The following is a 20,241-nucleotide window of genomic DNA, read 5'->3' on the forward strand; positions in this document are numbered from 1 at the left end:
TTTATGTGTATCATGATTTCTTAGCTCCCGTAAACCAGCTGTTTGTTGCTTTGCATAGAATCCAGAATTGAAGTCATTCCTCCACCAATGAATATTTGCTTCATTGATATCAAATTTACACCCTGCTGCTCTGTTTTGGTACATTTCTGCATACATAATAAACTTTTCATTTCAATATCGAATCATAGTACACACTTTTAAAGATATGTTAAAACAGCAATTAAACTTAATACTTAAGTAGCAACAATGCCTTTAACTAATTGAAGTGAGTACAATCACAATTGTCCATGAAAACTACATCATGACTGCTGCCTGGCACCACAATGGTGATTGTAACTCACCATCAGTTGTAAGATGGAGCTCAATTTTAGAGATGTTAAAATGTGGGGGGAAAGTGTGCCTTAAAATCAATATTGGAATGTATTTAGTACCTATTGCACATTTAGTGTAGAGTTAGGTCTGGGGACTACTGTAAGAAAGCCTTCTGCCCTCAAGAAGTTTATTATCTTACTTTCTTTATTCCTTGTTCACTTATAAAACAAAAGTCTGTATTGTAGGTGAAGCAAACCAAATTATGAAAAATAAAAAAAACAGAATAAAACCAATTTTAAAATACTATAAATAAATTTATGCTTCAGTTAATCCAAAAGTTTTAAGTCCACATATCCATTTTCTTGTTGGCATTTAAAAAGCATATTCAGCTTCTAATTTCCCTTAAGTGTAATTTTTAAAAATTTGTTTTATTTTAAATTTGTGTGGGTATGTAATAGGTGTATATATTTATGGAGAAATGAGATGCTTTGATACTTTATGTGTAATTTCGCCAAATGTATAGTAAAATGACCCTGCCTTCCTCCAAAATCTGCTTATGCCGAAATAATAAGATTAAAATAGAAGCAATGTTGGAGATAAAGTTGGGAGCTAAATAAAAGTTAAGGGATATGAGCTAAAAGACTGTGACAGCAATTATAAGGACTAGTGGATGACATGATCTGATCTAAGTAAAGGAAATTTCAGCATTACTGTAATTTAACAGCATATTGCAAATTTGACCAGGAATATTTTAGTCTGAATTTCCCAAAGAAAGGACATAAATGCTTATTTGTAGTTTTCATCGTTTCATTCATTCATTTTTTGAGCATCTCTTATGAACCAGGAAAAACAAAAGAAACCAAGTCAATTCCCTCCTGGGATTTAAACACCAGCAGAGGAACTTATCCTTGGGATTGCTGATATTTTGGTAGCCTTTATTATACGATTAGGGAAGAAAGGACATTAGTGAATGATGATCAGATAAGTACACATTGGTATTTAAGTTTTTAAAAAATATCAATATGGCACTGTAAAATACTGAGCTGAAGTTTGTAGCCACAAAGTTATAAACACAAATTGTCTACCTCTGCCCTACTAGAGGTCCGTCAGAAGCATTTTACGTTTTCTTTCAAAGTATTCTCTTTCCTTCTCTCTCTTTTTATAGACTAGAAAGAAACTCAGCCTATGGGTCCTCATATTTTTAAATTCTTTTTAGTATACATTTAAAAATAACAGTAGAAAAATAATTTGAACTAGTGCCAGGATCCATTACAGACTTTGCCTTGTGAATCATAAAGTTCCAATAATAACTCCAGTGCAAGATGGTTTCATTTAAGAATAATAGACACGTCTTAGTATTTCTGAGATAGTAAAACAAGGACGGAAGACTTAACTCAAATGTTTAATGCCTTGATTTCAACTATCCTGTAAGTTACGTAAGTATTTGAGATCATAAAGTGAGCCGTAACCTCTGGCAGAGCAAGCAGAGGCATGGGGGCTGCTCTCACTGGAGGGGGAAATATTTTTGACAATTCAGTGTTTTCTAGTCTGCTTAGTTTCTCTGAAGATGTTAGTGGCCAACACTGTTGAGAGTATTGGGTTCGAAAAAATGGAGTGCATTCTGATACAGTGAAGGATTGCTGTGTGATTTTATTTGATTCTACAAATTAAAACTTTAATTACTGCATGAGAGGGAGGAAGGTTTTTATAGCGTTTTGTGGATGAGCATTCCTGTCTGGAAGAATTTCAAGCATGAGCTAACGTGGTGATTAATTTGATGTGACCTAAGAAAACTGAAATTTCTGAGGCTATCCGTAAAACAAACCAAACCAAACCATCATCCTATAATTTTAATGGGCACATCTGTATTTTTATTTTCTGAAGAAATGAAATACTTGAGAAGGAATATCTTGCTTTTCTTCCTTCAGGGTAGTTTCAAAATTGGTGGGCCAACATCAAAATTATTGGAAACTTTTTTTTTCTTTCCAAAATATATAGCTCTCATTTCCCCTAAAGTCCTTCAAAGACGTCTGTGAGAGGAATCTGGATAGGCCTATTTTTAAAAACTTTCCATGTTGATTCTGATATGTCATTTTAGTTAAGGAATGCTGGTTCAGTACACGCTAAATGTTGGCGTATATTACATATGGGCCTTTTTTTTTTTTTGTAATTTTAAAACATCAAAAATCAGGAGAATTGTTATTCACTTGTTCTTACATAGTTGCTGTTTACAGTAAATACTAGAGCTTTACTCCTTACTAAAAATTTTCCTTTTTTTCATTCCTATCCTAATTTAGGGCTTCTTCTTTCTTTCTCTGCATGTGTATTTCTTTGTCAATAGAGGCAAAAAAAGGGGGGGATGATATTTAGGAACCAAAATTAAAAATAATTGACAACCGGCCATCCATTGTTGACTAACGGAGTTATGAAATGGAGACAAAGAATGAGAACATAACAACGCCATAGGTATATGTTCTAATTTTAAGGGAGGAATTTTGTCCTCAGGTACTAATTCCCAAAGTCAAAGCAAAAGTTTACACACCTACTCATAAACCAGTGGAAAATGTCCCTAGTTCCCCAAAGTATAGAGACTAAAAAGTGGCATTCCTTGTGTACCGGTGTTTTGGTGCACAGCCAGCACTTGTATTTTTGCTTGAGTTATGACCTAGTATCGTCAAGCTTGTGGAGTTAGCTCTCTACATCACTCTGTCACTCACTGGCAATTTAAACTTCATTTTTTTCAGACAGAGGAGAGCTTAATTGTATGACTCATGGAGGCTTTAAAATTTTGCTGGCAACAATGTTGCTGTTGCTTATTATTATAAAAACAACCTCAACTTTATGATCAGTTTTATGATTTTTCTATTTTCAGCTCCACCTTCCAGGAAGAAGATCAGCAAGCAAAATGAACAAAATTTATATTTTGATTGCATTCATGCAGAGACATTTTTTGGATAAGCACTCTCTCTACCAGCAAGTAACTAACATTTAACTGCCTAAATCACATCTTAGTTTTTGAATACCAAAGAAATGCAAAAAAGATGCCAGCTGTAAAATATCCTACTTCATAAGCTGAGATGATCAGCTGGAGAATGTTTCCGGAGTCCTTCTGAAGTAGCCCTACTGTAGCTCCAGGAATAAGTTTTGCGTAATTCTGTAAACAGAAAAAGAGTAAGTCAATCTTTGTTTCCCTACGGTAATTGAGAAAAGTGTGGGTTTGAGCCTGCTGGCTATGATTGCCTCTATTTAACTGGCCGGGGAAAACAGGTTCGTGATAACAAACCTGCTTTTCTCCTGAAACCGTAGCCTTTACTTTGTGCTGCTTCCTGTGCTCAAGTGGAAAATAGACTGGACGGAGTCAGCACTGGGGAAATCTAGGGTCTGTGGTTGCCATGGTCGAGGGCTGTGATTGCCATGGTCTAGGGCTGTGATTTTTGTCTCCAGAGGAGTCAAGTCTCAAATGATAGTAACATTTATATAACGTCTTCCATTCGTGAAGCATCCTTTGTCCAAAACGTTCTCAGCACACAACCAGGAACTTCTCTTTTTGTAAAGTTGCAGAAACCAAGGTTTGGTGCACACAGGCAATGAGGGGAATCAGGTCGCTCTGTAAGTCATTCAGTTAAGAGGTCTTAAGGAGTAACCGCTTGGTGGAGAAAGAGAGTGAATTATTGGATGCTTGCACTGAGCTCTCTCTTCCTCTGGTAACGCGCTCCCTTTCAGGATGCTAGCACCGTGCTGGGGTTGGTTGGAATTGCTCCCACCACATCACCATGCAGTGAGTCAGAAACTAGTGCAGAAAGCATTATTTACCCACTGTTTTTTTCCTGAGGCGTCATTCCCACCTGAGAACTAGCAATATGAGTTCATCATCACTCCAGGCATTGGGCATGGGCGTGGAATGAGGCACGGCAAAGAAGGGAATTTTCCAGACAGCTGGAAATTTCCCCACCCTGGAGTTTTATGTTTTCAATTTTGTTATTTTCAAATGAAAAGTTTTCTAAGGTGTGTGATACACATACCTGTCTTCTTAAACAAAGATTCCTCAAAATACTCTGACTTTTTTCTTGAAGGAATGGAGTTATTACTTATCAATATTAACTACAGTTTCACCAGGCATGCTGCCTCACGTCTGTAATCCCAGCACTTTGGGAAGTCAAGGCAGGCAGATCACTTGGGCTGAGGAGTTCGAGGCCAGCCTGGCCAACATGGTGAAACACCATCTCTACTAAAAATACAAAAATTAGCTGGGTGTGGTGGCACTCCTGTGGTCCCAGCTACTTGGAGGCTGAGGCAGGAGGATCACTTAAGCCCAGGAGGTTGAGGCTGCAGTGAGCTGATATGGTGCCACTGCACGCCAACCTGGGTGACAAAGTGAGACCCCGTCTCAAAAAAAAATCATAATAAATTAAATAAACTGTGGTTCTATAATCATCAAAGGCTTTTGAAACCTCCAGAGAGGTCACACCCATATCAAGTGGACCCTGACTGTTACGTTGTTGCTTCTTATATGTGTTTTTAAATGATTTCTACCTTCTCCTTGGTGAGCTCTAAGGTCTCACACACCTACTAATTTACTCATTTATCTATTTACTGTTGCATTCAACATCTGCTGAGTAGGTTTGCTATACTGTACTATGTCAACAACCACTCCTTCTGTCAGCTGTGGTCTTCTGAGTTGCTGTGTGCTATGAAATTGGATGACTGAATTTATTAAAATTGTACGTAGAAAAAAGTAAGTAAGCTTTGAGTGAAGGATTTAGGGTATCTCATATAGTTCAAACATAATGATATTCTATCTAATTTAAAGAAGATTTAAGTGTTTTAGAAAATGCAAAAAAACTAAATTAGAATGGATAATTATCGTTAATTATAATAGTGATACCAAGAAAATAAATTAGGACAAAAGGAAACAAGCAGAGGAACAAATGAAGCGAGGGCAACATTAGAACACAGAAAGCATGCAGGGTGTCCTGGGCACTTGCTATAAGTGGATCCTTGGGTGAGTCCACACTTTCCACACCTATTTGGAAAAATGGGCTTTGGTTTTGATTTGAGAGTTTGTAATGTTCCTCTTATTTCAGTGGTCATGACTGTGTTGAAGTTTGAAGTCAGTAGAAATCTAAATTCTTTTTTTGTTGTTGTTAATTTTTATTTTTAGAGACAGGGTCTCACTCTGTTGCCCAGGCTGGAGTGCAGTGAGTGGCCTGATAATAGCTCACTGTAGCCTTGAACTCCTAGGCTCAAGCAATGCTCTCACCTCCGCCTTCCAAAGCATTGGGATTACAGGTGTGAGCCACTGAGCCTGGCAAAATCTGAACTCTTAACAGTGTGAGATGCTGCTCTGCCTTGACACTGTTTTATTATTGAGGAGGCTGTGGGCAGTAATCCAGGTAACATTCCTTACCTTACTCTGTGTCCCACATTGCTGCCTGATGATGGAGGACCCCCTTTTGTTTCCCTGAGTCAGGGAAAACTTGTAAAATACAAGGAAGGCACTGGTTTACGGACTTACCTTTTCAAATAAACACATGTCACAAAGGGCTGTGAAGCATGTTACATGTGGTTAACGGCGAATACCTACACAGGAACTTGAATTCCACTTAAGTGAAGCTGGAATGTGTGTAAATTTGACTGATCCCAGAAGAGATGGCAGAGGGAACCTTTCGGGCTTGACAAAGAAACGTTTAGGTCCCTTAGGAAAAGGATTTCAAGGCTCTTAGCTTTCTACAAAACTGCTATCCTTGAAAAACATCCTAAGAACCCCAACACTGAGGTGTCACAGATACATTCTGCAAACACTAGTTCCAGTGGCCTCCAAATTTGTGGTTAATTCTTGGCTAACAAAGCCAAACCCATCCACTTCCTAAAGCATAATTATAATCCTGCATGTGGTATGACATTTGGCATTTGGCTATTAGGACAAGTGGTTAGCATTAATCGCTGACTGCCACTACAGTGATAATATAAAAGGGTTGGCAGCCAGTAGCAGTAACCAGTGGTGACAACTGGTTACAGTTGCACAGAGGAAAACTATTAATTTCTGGATGCTGAGTCCCCTCAAAAGCATTTCAAATAATTAACTAAAAATATGGACAATTTGGCTTCCTGCTCTAACACTGTCAAAATTCATACTTTAAATATTGTAGTATTATGATTACTATAAATATCATGTATCAAATGCCTTCCTTTCATTAAAGTCTTAACGCACTATTATAAATTGTTGTAATTAAACATGTTTAACGTTAGAAAAAGGATGATTTTGCATGCCTGGATGTGATGAATTATAGTATTTGTGACTCTAAAAGATGATGCTTGGATATTAGAAATGGTGAACACTGCAAACATGATGTTGCATGAGCTGATTAGAATTGCAAGCTCTGATGCTTGGGCCTGAATTCTCTATTATCTATCTGCAGATTATCCTAATTATGGATTTTCCTCGTCCTCCCTACCATACCACCCAGAAGTTCCTGAGGTTGCTTTTCTCACTCATTCTTTCTGATTACCTTAGTTTTCTTAACTTCCTTCTTCAAGCTCTATTTATCTCTTCACTCGGCCCCCATCTCCAAAAAGCTTATGTGTGTATCTAACAGTCTGCGTTTGTTCCCTGGAAATCTCCTCTTTGTGGAAGAGAAAGGATAACAAACCAACAGAGAGCTATTTAGCAGGCAGGTGTGATACAGAGGAAATCACCTGCATTCCCACCTGGACATCCTGGGCTCCTCTCAGAGAGGGACTCCCGGTTTGGTGCCTCTCAGTGTCTGGCTGCCAGAACCAGCTGTCAGGTGTGCACTCCTGCTTGGCTCAGGGCAGAGGAACATGCAGTCACACACCTGCTGCCTGGTTAACTGTGGACAGGCTGTTGGTTGGCCTTCTCTTCAACAAGACTCATGTTGAGGACCTTACAGAGCCTCTCTGGCTTTGGTGATATTCTGGCTTTCTGTCCTGCAGAAAAGGAAGCTCCTGATGTTACCCCTGTTCCTGCTCCAACTACACCTGCTGTGTGGTTAGCTCTTCAGAACCTGGATGTCTGCTGGGTCAATGTTTCGTATTAACTGTATCCTTGATTTGGTTTCTGCTTTGGACAGTGACTCTACTGGGCCCTTATAGCCTAATCTTATGACATTTCTACTGTAGTCTCAGAGACCCCTCCCACCTCAGAGCTCAGTAGCCCTCATTTGATAGAGACCATGTGACACATGCCCCTCATTTGAGGGTGAGAAGTCACAAGTCAAGTGGTCACATATCAGCTAGCAGCAATTTTTTTCTTGCTTTTATTATTATTTTAATGGATGCATAATAAACTGTTCACATTTATGGGGTACAGTATGATATTTTGATGCACATATACGATGTTTAATGATCAAATCTATCACATTTTAATAAAGAATTTGTAAAACCAAATGCTCAGAGCAGCCGGCTGCTTCCCTTTAGACTCTGCTTGCTTAACTCTCTTTATGAAGCCTCACTAATGTGTCACTAATATTACTTTATTTTATGCTCACAGCACTGTTTGTTTTCAATATTATATTATTAACCAACATCAGTGTTTCTAATCTGTAAATACACTTACTATATGTATTCTACTGAAATACATTTACTAAAAGATTGGCTTGCATAGACTGAGAATATTTGATGTTATATACTCTGCTCACAAATTTCTCTTCTAATCTTTCTAAGTATTTTTTTCGTTACTTTTTATCTCTTTAGTTAGCAGCTCCTTGCGGTGCATTCTCTCTCTCTTTCTGTCTCTCTCTCTCCCCCTGTTTCTCTCTCTCTCTTTCTTTCTTATAAACTTTAATGGCAGCATAACATACAGATTGTGCCAGTAATAAGTATATAGTTCAAGAAATATTTAAAGAGTAAACAAGCAAATACCATCACCCAGAAAAATCAAGAAATAGAATATAAGCCGGGCTCAGTGGCTCATGCCTGTAATCCCAACACTTTGGGAGGCTGAGGTGGGTATATCACTCAAGCCTAGGAGTTCGAGACCAGCCAGGTAACATAGTGAGACCCCATCTCTACAAAAAATACAAAAATTAGCCTGGCATATCTGTGTGCACCTGCAGTCCCAGCTACTGGAAGGCTGAGGTGGGAAGATTGCTTGAGTCTGGGAGGTTGAGGCTGCAGCCACTGCATTCCAGCCTGGGTGACAGAGTGAGACCTTGCCTCAGAAAAAAAAAAAAAAGAAAGAAAGGAAAGGAAAGGAGGGAGGAAGGAAGGAAGGAAGGGAGGGAGGGAGGAAGGGAAGGAGGGGGAGAGAGAGAGACAGAAAGAAAGAAAGAAAGAAAGAAAGAAAGAAAGAAAGAAGAAAGAAAGAAAGAAAGAAAGAGAGAAAGAAAGAGAGAGAGAAAGAGAGAAAGAAAGAAAGAGAAATAGAATATAACCAGGCCCCTGGTATCTTCCCTTGTATTGCCTTCCAGTCATTACTCTTCCCCACAAAAGCACAACCACTATTTTGACTTTTATCACTGTAGAAGTCAGGGGAGTTATCTTCATGGCCTTATGGTTAACAAGAATATCTTAAGTAGGATAGAAAAAGCACTACCCATAAAGGAAAAGATTCATAAATAAGACTTAAAATTAATAATTTCATTTATAGATACACATTATAGATTCAAAGCAATGCCAATAAAAATGCCATCAAATTATTTTGTGGATATTAAAACTGATTCTAAAGTTTATATGGAGAGGCAAAAGATCCAGAATAGCCAACTCAACACTGAAGATGAACAAAGTTGGAGGACTGACACTATCTGACTTCAAGACTTACTACAAAGCTGCAGCAATCCAAAGAGTATGGTATTGACAAAAGAATAGTCAGACAAATGTAACAGAATAGAGAGCCCAGAAATAGACTCACATAAATATGGTCAATTGATCCTTGACAAAGGAGCAAAGGCAACACAATGGAACAAGGATAGTCTTTTCAACAAACGGTGCTTGAACAACTGGACATCCACATGAAAAAAAAATCTAGACACATTATTACGCCCTTTACAAACATTAACTTAAAATGATCACACACCTAAATGTAAAATGCAAAACAATAAAACTCCAAAAAGATAATGGTAGAAATATCTAGATGACCTTGAGTTTATTGATGACTTTTTAGATATAACACCAAAGGCACAATCCATGAAAGAAAAATTGATAAGCTGGACTTAAAATAAAAAACTTCTACTCTGTGAAAGATGATGTCAAGAGAACAAGAAAACAAGTCAGGGACTGGAAGAAAATATTTGCAAAATACACATCTACTACAGGAGTATTACCAAAATATACAAAGAACTCTTAAAACTCAACAAGAAAACAAACATTTCAATTAAAAAATGAGCCAAAGACCTTAATAGACATATTACCAAAGAAGATACAGAGATGACAAATAGGCATATAAAAAGATGCTCCACATTAAATGTCAGCAGGGAAATGCAAAATAAACAACAATGAAATACCATTATGCATGTATTAGAATGGCCCAAATCCAGAACACTGACAACAACAAATGCTGACTAGGATATGGAGCAACAGGAATTCTCATTCATTGCTTGTGAGAATGCAAAATGATTCAGCCACTACAAAAGACAGTGTAGTAGTTTCTTGCAAAACAAAACAAACACTTACCATATGATCCAGTGATCAGACTCTTTGGAACTTACCAAAAAGAGTTGAAAACTTCCAAGATGGCTGAATAGGAACAGCTCCGGTCTGCAGCTCCCAGCATGATCAACACAGAAGACGGGTTATTTCTGCATTTTCAACTGAGGTACCTAGCTCATCTCACTGGAACTGGCTGGACAGTGGGTGCAGCCCACAGAGGGCAAACCGAAGCAGGGCAGGGCATCACCTCACCCACGAAGTGCAAAGGGTCGGGGGATTTCCCTTTCCTAGCCAAGGGAAGCCATGACAGACTACCTGAAAAAACGGGACATTCCCGCACAAATACTGTGCTTTTCCCAAGGCCTTAGCAACTGGCAGACAAGGTGATTCTCTTCCATACCTGGCTAAGTGGCTTCCACATCCACAGAGCCTTGCTCACTGCTAGTGCAGCAGTCTGAGATCGATCAGGGAGACGGCAGCCTGGCTGGGGGAGGGGTGTCTGCCGTTGCTGAGGCTTGAGTAGATAAACAAAGCGGCCAGGAAGCTCAAACAGGGTGGAGACCATCGTAGCTCAGCAAGGCCTACTGCCTCTAGACTCCACATCTGTGGGCAGGGCATAGCTGAGCAAAAGGCAGCAAACTTCTGCAGACTTAAACATCCCTGTCTGATAGCTCTGAAGAGAGCAGTTGTTCTCCCAGCACTGTGTTTGAGCTCTGAGAATGGACAGACTGCCTTCTCAAGTGGGTCCCTGTTCCCCGTGTAGCCTAATTGGGAGACACCTCCCAGTAGGAGCTGACAGACACCTTACATAGGCGGCGGCCCCTCTGGAACAAAGCTTCCAGAAGAAGGATCAGGCAGCAATATTTGCTGTTCTTCAATATTGGCTCTTCTGCAGCCTCTGCTTGTGATATCCAGACAAACAGGGTCTGGAGTGGAACTCCAGCAAACTCCAACAGACCTGCAGCTGAGGGACCTGACTGTTAGAAGGAAAGCTAACAAACAAAAGGAATAGCATCAACATCAACAAAAAGGTCATCTACACCAAAACCCTATCTGTAGGTCACCAACATCAGAGACCAAAGGTAGATAAAACCACAAAGATGGGGAGAATCCAGAGCAGAAAAGCGGAAAATTCTAAAAATCAGAGTGCCTCTTCTCCTCCAAAGGATCACAGCTCCTCACCAGCAATGGAACAAAGCTGGATGGAGAATGACTTTGACGAGTTGACAGAAGTAGGCTTCAGAAGGTTGATAATAACAAACTTCTCCGAGCTAAAGAAGGATGTTCGAACCCATCGCAAGGAAGCTAAAAACCTTGAAAAAAGATTAGACAAATGGCTAACCAGAATAAACAGTGTAGAGAAGGCCTTAAATGACTTGATGGAGCTGAAAACCATGGCACGAGAACTTCGTGACGCATGCACAAGCTTTAATAGCCAATTTGATCAAGTGGAAGAAAGGGTATCAGTGATTGAAGATCAAATTAATAAAATAAAGTGAGAAAACAAGGTTAGAGAAAAAAAGAGTAAAAAGAAATGAACAAAGCCTCCGAGAAATATGGGACTATGTGAAAAGACCAAATCTATGTTTGATTGGTGTACGTGAAAATGAGGGGGAGAATGGAACCAAGTTGTAAAACATGCTTTAGGATATTATCCAGGAGAACTTCCCCAACATAGCAGGGTGAGCCAACATTCAAATTCAGGAAATGAAAAGAACACTACAAAGATACTCCTTGAGAAGAGCAACCCCAAGACACACAATTGTCAGATTCACCAAAGTTGAAATGAAGGAAAAAGTGTTAAGAGCAACCAGAGAGAAAGGTTGGTTTACCCACAAAGGGAAGTCCATCAGATTAACAGCGGATCTCTCAGCAGAAACTCTACAAGCCAGAAGAGAGTGGGAGCCAATATTCAACATTCTTAAAGAAGAGAATTTTCAACCCAGAATTTCATATCCAGCTAAACTCAGCTTTTTAAGTGAAGGAGAAATAAAATCTTTTACAGACAAGCAAATGCTGAGAGAGTTTGTCACCACAAGGCCTGCCTTACAAGGAGCTCCTGAAGGAAGCACTAAATGTGGAAAGAAACAACTGGTACCAGCCACTGCAAAAATACACGAAATTGTAAAGAACATCGATACTATGAAGAAACTGCATCAATTAAACATCATAATAACAGGATCAAATTCACACATAACAATGTTAACCTTAAATGTAAAGGGACTAAATGCTCTAATTAAAAGACACAGACTGGCAAATTGGATAAAGAGTCAAGACCCATCAGTGTGCTGTATTCAGGAGACCCATCTCATGTGCAAAGACACATACAGGCTCAAAATAAAAGGAGGGAGGAAGATCTACAAAGCAAATGGAAAGCAAAAAAAAAAGCAAGGGTTGCAATCTTAGTCTCCGATAAAACAGACTTTAAACCAACAAAGATCAAAAAAGACAAAGAAAGCCATTACATAATGGTAAAGGCATCAATTAAACAAGAAGAGCTAACTATCCTAAATATATATGCACCTAATACAGGAGCACCCAGATTCATAAAACAAGTCCTTAGAGACCTATAAAGAGACTTAGACACCCATATAATAATAATGAGAGACTTTAACACCCCACTGTCAATATTAGACAGATAAATGAGACAGAAGCTTACCAAGGATATCCAGGACCTGAACTCAGCTCTGCAACAAGTAGACCTAATAGATATCTTCAGAACTCTCCACCCCAAATCAACAGAATACACATTCTTCCCAGCACCACTTTGCACTTATTCTAAAATTGACCGCATAATTGGAAGTAAAGCACTCCTCAGCAAATGGAAAGAACAGAAATCACAATGAACAGTCTCTCAGACCACAGTGCAATAAAATTACAACTCAGGATTAAGAAACTCACTCAAAAGTGCACAACTACATGGAAACTGAATAATCTGCTCCTGAATGACTACTGGGTACATAACGAAATGAAGGCAGAAATAAAGATGTTCTTTGAAACCAATGAGAACAAAGACACAATGTACCAGAATCTCTGGGATACATTTAAAGCAGTGTGTAGAGGGAAATTTATAGCACTAAAAGCCCACAAGAGAAAGCAGGAAAGATCTAAAATCGACACCCTATCAACACAATTAAAAGAACTAGAGAAGCAAGAGCAAACAAATTCAAAAGCTAATAGAAGGCAAGAAATAATTAAGATCAGAGCAGAACTGAAAGAGAGAGAGACACAAAAAACCCTTCAAAAAGTCAATGAATCTAGGCACTGGTTTTTTGAAAATATCAACTAAATTGATAGACCACTTGCAAGACTAATAAAGAAGAAAAGAGAGAAGAATCAAATAGATGCAATCAAAAGTGATAAACAGGGTATCACCACCAATCCCACAGAAATAAAAACTACCATCAAAGAATACTATAAACACCTCAACACAAACAAGCTAGAATAAAATAAAAGAAATGGATAAATTCCTGGACACATACACCCTCCCAAGACTAAACCAGGAAGAAGTTGAATACCTGAATCAATTAATAACAAGTTCTGAAATTGAGATAGTAATTAATAGCCTACCAACCAAAAATGCCCAGGACCAGATGAATTCACAGCCAAATTCTACCAGAGGTGCAAATAGGAGCTGATACTATTCATTTTGAAACTATTCCAATCAATAGAAAAAGAGGGAATCCTCCCTAACTCATTTTATGAGGCCAACATCATCCTGATAACAAAGCCTGGCAGAGACACAACAAAAAAGAGAATTTTAGACCAATATCCCTGATGAACATTGATGCGAAAATCCTCAAGAAAATACTGGCAAACCGAATCCAGCAGCACATCAAAAAGCTTATCCACCATGATCAAGTGGGCTTCATCCCTGAGATGCAAGGCTGGTTCAACATACACAAATCAATAAACGTGATCCATCAAATAAACAGAACCAAAGACAAAAACCACATGATTATCTCAACAGAGGCAGAAAAGGCCTTTGACAAAATTCAACAACCCTTCATGCTGAAAACTCTCCATAAACTAGGTATTGATGGAATGTATCTCAAAATAATAAGAGCTATTTATGGCAAACCAAAAGCCAATATCATACTGAATGGGCAAAACCTGGAAGCATTCCCTCTGAAAACTGGCACAAGACAAGAATGACCTTTCTGACCACTCCTATTCAACATAGTGTTGGAAGTTCTGGTCAGGGTAATCAGGCAAGAGAAAGAAATAAAGGGTATTCAGCTAGGAAATGAGGAAGTCAAATTGTCCCTGATTGCAGATGACATGATTGTATATTTAGAAAACCCCATCATCTCAGCCCAAAATCTCCTTAAGCTAATAAGCAACTTCAGCAAAGTCTCAGGATACAAAATCAATGTGCAAAAATCACAAGCATTCCTATACACCATTAACAAACAAACAGAGATCCAAATCATGAGTGAACTCCCATTCACAATTGCTACAAAGAGAATAAAATACCTAGGAATTCAACTTACAAGGGATATGAAGGACCTCTTCAAGGAGAACTACAAACCACTGCTCAACGAAATAAAAGAGGACACAAACAGCCTGGACGCAGTGGCTCATGCCTGTAATCCCAGCACTTTGGGAGGCCGAGGCAGGTGGATCACGAGGTCATTGGATTGAGACCATCCTGGCTAACACTGTGAAACCCCATCTCTACTAAAAAAAAAAAAATACAAAAAAATTAGCCGGGTATGGTGGTGGGCACCTGTAGTCCCAGCTACTCGGGAGGCTGAGGCAGGAGAATGGCATGAACCCAGGGGATGGAGCTATCAGTGAGTGGAGATGGTGCCACTGCACTCCAGCCTGGGTGACAGAGCGACACTCCGTCTCAAAAAAAAAGAGGACACAAACAAATGGAAGAACATTCCATGCTCATGGATAGGAAGAATCAATATCATGAAAATGGTCATACTGCCCAAAGTAATTTATAGGTTCAATGCCATCCCCATTAAGCTACAAATGACTTTCTTCACAGAATGGGAAAAAACTACTTTAAAGTTCTTATGGGACCAAAAAAGAGCCTGCATTGCCAGGACAATCCTAAGCAAAAAGAACAAAGCTGGAGGCATCATGCTACCCAACTTCAAACTATACTACAAGGCTACAGTAACCAAACAGCATGGTACTGGTACCAAAACATATATATAGACCAACTGAACAGAATAGAGGCCTCAGAAATAACACCACACATTTACAACCATCTGATCTTTGACAAACCTGACAAAAACAAGAAATGGGGAAAGGATTTTCTACTTAATAAATGGTGCTGGGAAAATTGGCTAGCCATATGTAGAAAGCTGAAACTGGATCCCTTCCTTATACTTTATACAAAAATTAATTCAAGATGGATTAAATAAATGTTAAACCTAAAACCATAAAAACCCTAGAAGAAAACCTAGGCAATACCATTCAGGACATAGGCATGGGCATGGACTTCATGACTAAAACACCAAAAGCAATGGCAACAAAAGCCAAAATAGACAAATGGGATCTAATTAAACTAAAGAGCTTCTGCACGGCAAAAGAAACTACCATCAGAGTGAACAGGCAACCTACAGAGTGGGAGAAAATTTTTGCAATATACCCATCTGACAAAGGGCTAATATCCAGAATCTACAAAGAACTCAAACAAATTTACAAGAAAAAAACAAACAACCCCATCAAAAAGTGGGCAAAGGATATGAACAGGCACTTCTCAAAAGAAGACATCTATGCAGCCAACAGACATGTGAAAAAATGCTCATCATCACTGGTCATCAGAGGAATGCAAATCAAAACCACAATGAGATACCATCTCACACCAGTCAGAATGGCGATCGTTAAAAAGTCAGGAAACAACAGGTGCTGGAGAGGATGTGGAGAAATAGGAACACTTTTATACTGTTGGTGGGAGTGTAAATTAAACCATTGTGGAAGACAGTGTGGCGATTACCCAAGGATCTAGCACTAGAAATACCATTTGACCCAGCCATCCCATTACTGGGTATATACCCAAAGGATTATAAATCATGCTACTATAAAGACACATGCACATGCACACGTATGTTTATTGCGGCACTATTCACAATAGCAAAGACTTGGAACCAACCCAAATGCCCATCAATGATAGACTGGATTAAGAAAATGTGGCACATATACACCATGGAATACTATGCAGCCATAAAAAAGGATGAGTTCATGTCCTTTGCAGGGACATGGATGAAGCTGGAAACCATCATTCTCAGCAAACTATCACAAGAACAGAAAACCAAGCACTGAATGTTCTCACTCACAGGTGGAAATTGAACAATGAGATCACCTGGACACAGGGCAGGGAACATCACACACTGAGGTCTGTCAGGGACTGGGGGAGGGATAGCATTAGAAGAAATACCTAATGTAATCGATGAGTTGATGCGTGCAGCAAACCAACATGGCACATGTATACCTATGTATCAAACTTGCACTTTGTGCATAGGTACCCTAGAACTTAAAGTATTTTAAAAAAAAAGTTGAACACATGTCCACACAAAATCCTGTACATAGATGTTTATACCCGCTTTATTCATAATTGCCAAAACTAGAAGCCACCAAGATGTCCTTTAGTAGGTGAATAGGTTAAAAAAAAAAAAAAAGCTGTGGTCCATTCATCAAATGAAACATGATTCAGAGCTACAAAGAAATGAGTTATCAAGCTACGAGAAGACGGAGGAAGTTTAAATGCATATTATTAAGTGAAAGAAGCCAATCTGAAAAGGCTACATTTGGTAGTTGGTATGGTTTGGATTTGTGTCTTCGCCCAAATCTCATGTTGAATTGTAATCCCCAATGTTGGAGAAGGGGCCTGGTTGGAGGTGATTGGATCATGGGGACAAAGTTTCCCCTTGCTGTTCTCGTGATAGTGAGTGAACTCTCATGAGATCTGGTTGTTTAAAAGCATGTAGCAACTCCCCCTTCTCTCTTCCTCCTTCTCTGTGTCTGCTTTTCCTTCACATTCTTCCATGATTGTAAGTTTCCTGAGGCCTCCCCAGCCATGCTTCCTGTATAGCCTGCAGAACTCTGAGTCAATTAAACCTCTTGTCTTTATAAATTACCCAGTTCTGGGTAGTTCTTTATAGCAATGGGAGAACAGACTAATACAGTAGCATTTCCACTATCTGGCATTCTGGAAAAGGCAAAACTGTGGAGCCAGTAAAAAATGAGTGGTTGCCAGAGGTTGGGGGTCAGTAAGAGAGGGAGGAATAGGCAAAGCACAGAGAAGTTCTAGAGCAGTGAAATTACTCTGTATGACACTACAAAGGTGGATGCATAATAATTGTACATAATTCCTAAAGTGTACAACACCAAGAGTGAACCCTAATGTAAACTCTGGACTTTGGGTGATAATGATGTATCAAAGTAGGTTCATCAGTTATGACAAATGTACTACTGTGGTGGGAGATGATGATAATAGGGAAGGCTATACATTTATGGAGACAAGAGGTATATGGGAAATCTCACTATACCTTCTACTCAATTTTGCTGTGAACCTAAAACTGCTCGAAAAATTTGTTTTTAAAAATTAAGAATTTTCTTCTCAAAAGATGCCTTTAAGAGTATGAGAAGGAGGCACTGAGTGGGAGGAAAATACCTGTGGTACATGCATCTAACCAAGGACATGGGGCCAGAATATCTAAACGATTCTACGTAGCAATAAGAAGAATGCATATTAATAAAAATGGATATGCAAGTGGCAAATCAGTATGTGAAGTGTTCAACATCAGGAATCTCTAGAGGAAAATACATTGAAACCACAATGAGATGCCACTGTGCACTCACTTCACTAGAATGGCTCAAATTTTTGAAAACCTGACAATGCTCTCATACACTTGTAGTAGAAATGTAAATTGGTACAACTATTTTGGAAAACTAGTTGGCAGTAACTACTAAAGCTGAACATAAGCACACTCTATGACCTAGCAATTCTACTCCTAGGTCTGGCCCCCCAGTAGAAATGGGCCAACAGAATGTATGACTATTCCAAGACAAATGCATAGAGAAGGATTCATTGTTGTTGTCATCGAGGGGATGCTTCTGGGTAATTAAGATGCCACTTAAATTGCAGAAAGTGCAGGTAATTCTGAAAGGGGCTCAGTTCTGTTGGGTATTTGATCACAAAGAGTCATCAGCTCCTAATGGATTCCTCTACCTGAGGACAAAGCCAAGGGAGGTGTAGACTGGCAGACTCCTTGGCTCTCACAGGAATCTCATCTGCTTCTTTCTATGTCTCTCCCCTTCCTCAGGAGCTGCAATTGCCAACTCAGGGGCCTTACAACAGTATTGAGAGGTCCTCACAAGCCTTTTGACATCCCCAAGCACCTCCTGCATCCTCAGAAACCCAAGGCTCTTGAAGAGACCTTGTTATAGCCTTGGAATAGTGGCAGGAATGCATGGGGAGTGGACCACATTGCTTTTTACCTACCCAGGGCTTGTTGGCTCAGGGAACCCTCAGTTTAGACAAGGCTAAAGGTACGCCAAACCTTCCTCTTACCACTACCAGGAAAACAATAGCTAGAGCTAACCTTTAGACCCTGCAGTTGTTCCCTTTCATTGTTCACAGAAGTTCTATTATTTAGGTACCATTATTATTCGTTTTATGGCCAAGATCCTGAGGCTCAGAAAGTGTAGTTAACTTGCCTGACGTCATCCAGCCAGGAAGTAGTAGGGCTGAACCCACACACTCATATCCTCTTTCCTTATATTCTCTTTCTAGAGCCAGATTTCTTAACCAGATCACTTCTGTTAGGTGCCTGGCAATGGCTATCTTGGACTTGTGATGTCATTGCTGACCTCTGAGGGAGGATAATGAGTAAGCCTGACTGGGTGTGTTCATTTCTTTGGATTGCTGAAGTCCCACAAACTGGGTGGCTTGCGACGACAGAAATTGTTCTGTTCTGGAGGCGGGAAGTCCGAGCTCCATGCTCGCCTCGCTATAGGTTCTGGCAGCAATCCTTGGAGCCCCTTGGCTTGTAGATGCAGCTCTCCAGTCTCTGCATCCATTGTCACATAATGTTCTACCTCAAGTGTCAGTGTCTCTGTGTCTCTTCATATAAGGACACCAGTCATATTCGATTAAGGGTCTGTCTTACTCCAATATGACCTCCTATTAAATTATTATTTCCACAATGACCCTGCTTCCAAATAAGGTCACATTCTGTGGTACTGGGCATTAGATCTTTAACATATTTTTTAAAGGGGGAGGGGGACATGATTCAACCCATAACACTGGACTAGGGTTCTTTTGATTTCTTTAACCTAAAGCCTTAGTTTTAACTGGACAGGTAAGTACCTTGTCCAGTCACAGATGGAATACATGGTAGAAATAGGTCTTGACTCTATAGCCACTGTTCACTCTTCTCCACCAGGCCTCTGCCAGAGAAACTAGTGCAAATGCCAGCAGCAAGTGAGGGTGGGAATCTTATTAGAAATTTAAGATAATAATGCCATGTATATATACACATGCCTATGTCTCTATATGGACTTAGAGATTATAGAACACTTATTATAAGGATTTAGAGATTATAGAACACTTTTCTACCCAGAGCAAAAAGAAAAGGAGAAAAAGGGTTGTGGCTGTAATGACTTTCAAACTCAAAGGCTAGATTTTGAAAGAAATGTAGGAAGTAGCAAAAGCACAGAGGAAAAAAAAAAAAAAAAAAAAAAAATTCCTAGCGGAATGTATTGTGCTACTTATCTGGTCAAAGAAAACCAGCTCTTTGCTGGCAAAGCCTCGCTTTCATGGAGCCGTGTGCTTCTTCCAGAGCTAGGGGCGGACTGGGTTTGCTGAAATGAGTCCTTCTTCAGAAGGCTTTCTTCCCGTGAGGTCTTTCATTCTTGTGGGGTTTTATTCTGCTGGTTCTCAGGTTCATTATCAGTAAATGCAGGGCTTCTAGTATTATGCAAAAGTTTACCCCCAGGCTCAACTGTGTTACTAGGACACCCAAGATTCCAAAAAGAACATGTAATTGTTCCTGGCACAAGGGTAGCATGAATGTCTGTCTCTGGATTGCATGATATCTGCTTTGCCTTCAGGCTTTCAATTGTCAGCATTCCATAGGCAGGCAGGTAGCGGTGGGAGTGTGCTAATTAGATCAGGTGCTTGATCTTGAAGTCTGCCCCAGCAATGACTAGGTAGTCAGCATCGGAACTTTTGAGCACTACCTTTCTTTCTCCCAGTCTGCCCAGAATGTAATTATCTTGTCAGCCAAGAAGCTGGAGCACACAGCTGAGCAAGTGCTCGGCAGCAGAACCAGAGTGATAAGGGAAGACAAATGGACCCAC

At 39.6% G+C, this 20,241-nt stretch overlaps 1 protein-coding gene across 5 annotated transcripts in view; it reads right to left on the minus strand.

Moving 5' to 3' along the window:
- ITGB6 (integrin subunit beta 6) overlaps positions 1 to 20,241 on the minus strand; it is an 89,675-nt gene that overhangs the window by 28,483 nt on the left and 40,951 nt on the right. For all 5 annotated transcript variants that reach the window (XM_025404652.1, XM_025404648.1, XM_025404651.1 and 2 more), the window contains one exon: positions 3,377 to 3,466. In XM_025404652.1, coding sequence (XP_025260437.1) covers positions 3,377 to 3,466 — 90 coding nt within the window. The remainder of the gene's footprint in view (positions 1 to 3,376; positions 3,467 to 20,241) is intronic.

This window comes from Theropithecus gelada, chromosome 12 (genome assembly GCF_003255815.1).
Source record: "Theropithecus gelada isolate Dixy chromosome 12, Tgel_1.0, whole genome shotgun sequence".
In the NCBI taxonomy this organism is placed as follows: domain Eukaryota; kingdom Metazoa; phylum Chordata; class Mammalia; order Primates; family Cercopithecidae; genus Theropithecus; species Theropithecus gelada.